This window comes from Mustela nigripes, chromosome 10 (genome assembly GCF_022355385.1).
Source record: "Mustela nigripes isolate SB6536 chromosome 10, MUSNIG.SB6536, whole genome shotgun sequence".
Lineage (NCBI taxonomy): Eukaryota > Metazoa > Chordata > Mammalia > Carnivora > Mustelidae > Mustela > Mustela nigripes.
In genome coordinates this window covers 63,836,142-63,841,935 of record NC_081566.1, presented here as the reverse complement: position 1 = coordinate 63,841,935, position 5,794 = coordinate 63,836,142, and the positions used below count along the sequence as shown (strand labels likewise).

Genomic DNA, 5,794 nt, shown 5'->3' with positions numbered 1-5,794 from the left:
ATATGAATCATATGAATATATAATAAATATAAATAAAAATATATCATAATATATATATATGACATATATATGTTATTCTTTAAGAATGTCTTGGCTATTTGTAAATCAATTTTAGCCCCCCCGTATAGCTTTCATACCCAGAAAAGGACACTATGAGGATTTTCCCTGGGATTTCTTCAAAGCATAGGTTAGCATGGGGAGACGGACATCTGTACCACAGAGTCTTCTAATCCGTGACATAGTATATCTCACCATTACATAGGTCTTTTAGTTTTCTGTGCAGAGGCCTTGCATGTCTTTTGTTAAATTTATTCCAAGGGCTTTGATATTTTCAAAGCTTCAAAATGCGATATATTTTTTAAAGCCAGATTCTAAGTTTTGCTAATGATAGGGATGTAGCTGGTGTATATATGTACTGAGTTCTCAGCCCTGTAATGATTGATCTGCAGATTATTTCTGGATTTTTCTAACATACGAAATTTTGTAATTCATGAGAAATGACCATTTTTCTTCCTTTATAATCCTTCTGCTTTTTGCTTCTTTCTTACTGCACTGTCTGGAATGAGATCCCAGAGATGGGAGACGCCGTTCTTGCTTGTGCCTGATTCAGCACCGTGGTGTTTACCTGTGTCACCGCCCAGTGAGAAGCTGATTGCCGAGTCCCCATTCTGGACCCCTGAAACCAGTGTAACGTGTGGCGACTACACTCAGATACAAACGGAATTCGACAGCCTCATGAGTTTAAAGAACCTTCTTTTAATTCCTACTATGCTAACAGGTTTTATTCTTTCCCTGAGAGGATGTTAAATTTTGCCAAAATTTTTTTCTTCATCAGTTAATTACATATAATTACACAATTACATAATACATAATTAATTAATATCCTTTATGTTGATAACATGCTAAATTATATTGATTGATTTCAAATGTGCCAATCTTGCATTTCTGGACTAAATGAAGCTTGAGTTTTACCCAAGAGTTCTGTGTCTATGCTCCTGAGTGAGATTTCAAGATCTAGTTTCTACATTCTACGGGCCCAAAAGATGAGTTGGGGATTTTACTCTTTTCTCTCCCATGGGAGGTTTGGGGCAAGTTTGGCAAAACTTCCCCTTTAAAATTTTGGCAGAATCTACTACTAAAACTAACGAAGCAACCCAGAGGTGGGTGGGTGGGTTGGTTGGTTGTTGGTTGGTTTTTTAATGTGGTACATATGAATTAAAATTCCATTTCTTGAGAATCAAATAGCCGTTCTCCCTATATGAGCTTTACGAGAACTTTCCCACTTTACATAAGTTCTCAAATTTATGTTCATGAAGTCAGTCACAACATTCTCTGATCGTTTCTGTGGTGTGACCTGAGAAATGCTCCCCTTCCATTCCCATCAGAGTTGACTCGTACATCCTGTCTTCATTGTTTCATCAGCCTCGCCAGAAAATAATAAGATTTATTGATATTTTCAATATTTCAACTTTTGACTTTTTAAGTCACTGTACTGTATACTTATTTAATTGATTTCTGCTCTTGTTTATTCATTTTTTTATTCATAATCTTTTGTGTTCATTTATTCTTTTCCCAAATTCTTGAGATGAATGCTCAAGCTATTGCTCTCCAGCCTGTGAACTTTTTTAATATGCATTTTAAAGAGCCTCTGTTTCCATCTGAATACCGAAAAGCTATATCCCAAAGCTTTGACTTGTAGTATTTCCATTTTCTCCAATTCAAATCATTTCTCTAGTATTCATAAATTTTTTAATTTGATTCATGATGCATTTAGAAATGTGTTTCTTGATTTTTAAACACGCAGATATTTTCCAGCTCCCGGTTACTTACTTATTTCTATGTCAACAATGAATATTAAATCGGTGACTAGTAGAGTCCACCCCAGTTACTGTATCAGGTATATGCAAGCTAATTGGTCCAAATTCAAGTTCAGAAACTTGTATCTAGGCTTCATCATGTTTTCTACACCCACCTTGAGTGAGTAAATTCTTAGCATCTATTCCCAAGATTTTATGGCTTCCCTCAATTGAATAATCCATTCTCGGAGTGGAACAGGAGTCGAGGAAATACTTGTCATTGAGGCAGTGACCATGACTGAAGTGGGTACAGGCTCTGCCTGCACACCCACCACAAGAATGGTCCCAAGGAAGAAAATAGAGTCGTGGCAAGAGGAAACTGTAATCAGTGTGTGCTCATAATATTTTTCATCCATTATCTCATTTATCTTTATAACATCCCTGTAAATAATGGAGTTCAGACCTTGCCTCTATACTTTTCATGTGTTCGATGTACATCAAGCCTTAATACAAAGGTTATGTCCATCATGAGAAGGCACAGACCTGGTTAACAGCAGAACTGAGCAACGGACTCGGAGAAGTCTCGAGGCTCGTGTGTTCAGCTAGTGCATAAGATCCCTTGCTAGTCCTGTGTGGTATAACCTCTACCATGTTTCTAATTCTAAGTCTTCTGGGTGATATCAAGGTGTAATGCTGTGTTCATGTGGTTTCCTTCATTACACGTTATATGTCTGCCAAAATAATTCCAGAATGCCTGCCACTGTGGGCCCCTTCAGTACCATGATGTGTGTGTGCGTGTGTGCGTGTGTAACATTCGCTTTTGAATATGGTCATCTTAAAGAAAATGGGGGTTATTTCCAGCCCTCATCCATTTCACAGAACATGCAGGCTCTGCTGTCCTGTCTGCTTGGCGGATCAATGTTCCAAGATATCCTGCATAGTCAGAAGTGAGAGTCTGTCAGTGGAAGGACACAGTCATGAACAGTGTTTTTAAAAACCTTCAGTAATCAAGGGTGCTTGGGTGGCTCAGTCGGTTAAGCATCCAACTCTTCATTCTGTCTCAGGTCATGATCTCAGGGTCATGGGACCGAGCCCCGAGTCAGGCTCTGTGCTCAGTTTAGAGTCCGCTTGGGATGCTCTCTCCCTCTCTCTCTACCTCTCCTCCCCTTCATGCTTGCTCTCTCTCTCTAATAAATAAATAAAATGTTAAAAAAAAAATCCTTCAGTCATCAGTATGGCAGTGGACTTAACAAATGGAGGTATCAATCCAGATATGCACAAGGAGACAGTTGATGATTTCTACATAGTGTGTCACCTACTAGAAATGGCTTATCTCCTAGGAGGCACAGTCCAATGTCTCACAGTGTTTCCAAGAAAAATTCCTCATCTCTTGAATCTTTAGATATTTTTAAGCATCTCTTAGTGTTGTGGTCATAAAGGTTGTTTTTCCCTTCTACAATCTTGCTTTTCCCCATCCATCAGTGGAAGGCTGACTGGCAGAAGCCGAGGGTCTTTACAAGAGCCAGTAGAAGTAGAAGTAGTTGAACAACTTTCTTAACAAACTAAGTAAAACTTTGTGATGCTTAAGTTCCCGCACTCAGTCTATGGATTCCTCCATGACAACTCGAAAAAGGCAAATGCCCCAGGCTTCTCCTGATGTCACAGGATAAATGCGTACTGACATCAGGGGACAGTCACTCACGTAGCATTAATCCAAAATTGTTTTTTCAAGAATCTCCTCTTTCCAAGCACCTTTCTTAGGGCATTCTTCATGTCCTTATTCCTGAGGCTGAAAATTAGAGGACTGAGGAAAGGGGTAATGACCGTGTAAGGGACGGCCATGAGCGTGTCGTCCCCTCCTGAAGCTTCTGGCTTCAGATAGACAATGGCTGCAAACCCAAAGTGGACAAGGACCACTGTGAGATGTGAGGCACAGGTAGAGAAGGCCTTCTGCTTGCCCTCGGCTGACGGGATCCTGAAGACAGTGGAAAGAATGAACATGTAAGTGATGATGATGAGCAGGAACGTGCCTATCAGGCCAGTCACGGAGATCACTGTCACAACGGACCCTGTGAGGTCGCTGTCTAGACAGGACAGCCTCACCACTGCTCGCATGTGGCAGAAGAAATGTCTGACAAGGTTGGGGCTGCAGAAGGAGCCCCTGAATATCAGCGCAGTCTCTATCAGAGAGATAAGGAAGCCTCCAGCCCAAGCAGAGGCCACAAGTCGTCCACACCCCACGTTGGTCATAAGCAGTGGATATCTGAGAGGGTTGCAGATGGCCAGAAAGCGATCATATCCCATCAAGGTCAGGATGATGCAATTGGTGCCACCAAGTCCCAAGAAGAAACACATCTGCAAGCCACACCCCATGACGGAGATGCCTCTGTTCCCAGTCAGCAGATCTGCCAGCATCTTGGGGATGATGGTCAGCGTGTAGCAGGTCTCGGAGAAAGAGAGGGCACCAAGGAAGAGGTACATGGGGATGTGGAGAGATCTGTCCACCCAAGTGAGACCCATGATGGCCAGGTTACCTGTGAGGGTGAGAAGGTAGAGGCCAAGAAAGACCAGGAAGAGGAACATCTGCACATGTGGGTACACGGAGAAGCCAATAAGAATGAATTCTCCCACGACTGTCTGGTTGACCTTCATTGTTTCCGTGTCTGAAATCTAAAAGAAAGAACAAATAAATACTCCATTCTCCATGATTCTTTGAAAATTATGTTGTGACGAAGACAGATGATCAGCGTTATAATTACTAACTGATTTTTCATTTAGTTCAGCAAAATACCCTGTGTATATAGGTTATATGTTTTCCTAATTTTTAACCCACTTGTTACATCTTTGTTCAGTGATCAATCCTTGATCACTTATTGGGTGACAGACACACCTTCAGGCTTATTTTTTAGAATGACTTTACTGGCTGGTAATATAATGAGGGGAAAAATATTCTGATTGGTATCCAGATAAAGGAAATTCAGGTGCATTAGGTGAGCCAGATTTGATCAGATTCTGAATTTTTAAAAAAAATTAAAATAAAAACCCTACCAAGTAGTTAATACGTAGTCAGAGTCTGACAGAGCAACTTCCACATATAACATTGTGAATATCTAATGAGTGAAGGTTGATAATTTTTTGTTAGGAAATTGGGGACCACTTTTGGACAACAGCTTATAATTGTAAGGAGCCCAAAGTCATGATCTCTTCTTGGAGAAGAATTTAGGTCCTGAAAGTGAAGAACACATTCCCTCCCCTTGCCCTGAGGAGAGGGAAGATCGTGATACTCCAGGACCCTTCAGATGAAAAGTGACCAATAGAGTACATGGATGCTATTGATAAACAGACCCTTTACACAAGCACAGTGCAGGTAGCAGCTGAAAATTTGCCCACTTCTTCAATGCCAACCCTGGCATCTGAAAAAGATAAATTCTAGAGATTCTGTGAATTCATCAATCATTCTGCATCTGATTTAATCTCAGATTAAACTTCTACAACATGCCGTCTTTCCCTATATTTAATGCTATACTGAGCTGCTGATTTTCCTTTCCTTCACGTCAACATATTTAATAACTAGCACCGGTAGGGTCTGCATTTTGCCAAATTCCTTGTAATGTTTATTGGTTTTATTCTTGACAATGAAAATGTGAAGCACATGGCACGGCTGTGACGTGTGTATGGAAGCTGTGGTTTTTGTGTTTTAGAAATAAGATAGTTGTGTCTATGAAGTGGCATGTTTGGAGCTGGAATCCACCTGTTTTGAGTTTAATTGTGTATTCTTTCCATTGATCAATGTCTCTTCCTTGAGGAAAGAGGCTATCAGTCACAGATTTCTGTATTTCTCACAGCGCTAACAAAATGCATTACGAAAGTAATGGCTCCCAGTATGTGTTGTATGGATAGGTTAGTTATCCAAAAAGCTGTGGAATCTATAAACAGTTTCCCTTTTACTTTGTTATTCAGCACTGTGGAGCGTGAGGAGCACACAGCTAGACAGACTT

At 40.5% G+C, this 5,794-nt stretch overlaps 1 protein-coding gene across 1 annotated transcript; it reads right to left on the bottom strand.

Annotated features, from left to right (window-relative positions):
* Positions 1–3,494: 3,494 nt before the first annotated feature.
* LOC132026020 (olfactory receptor 10X1) lies at positions 3,495–4,502 on the bottom strand. The gene is given in 1 exon segment (XM_059413963.1): positions 3,495–4,502. A coding segment is annotated over 1 exon segment (1,008 nt).
* Between the last annotated feature and the right edge of the window lie 1,292 nt (positions 4,503–5,794).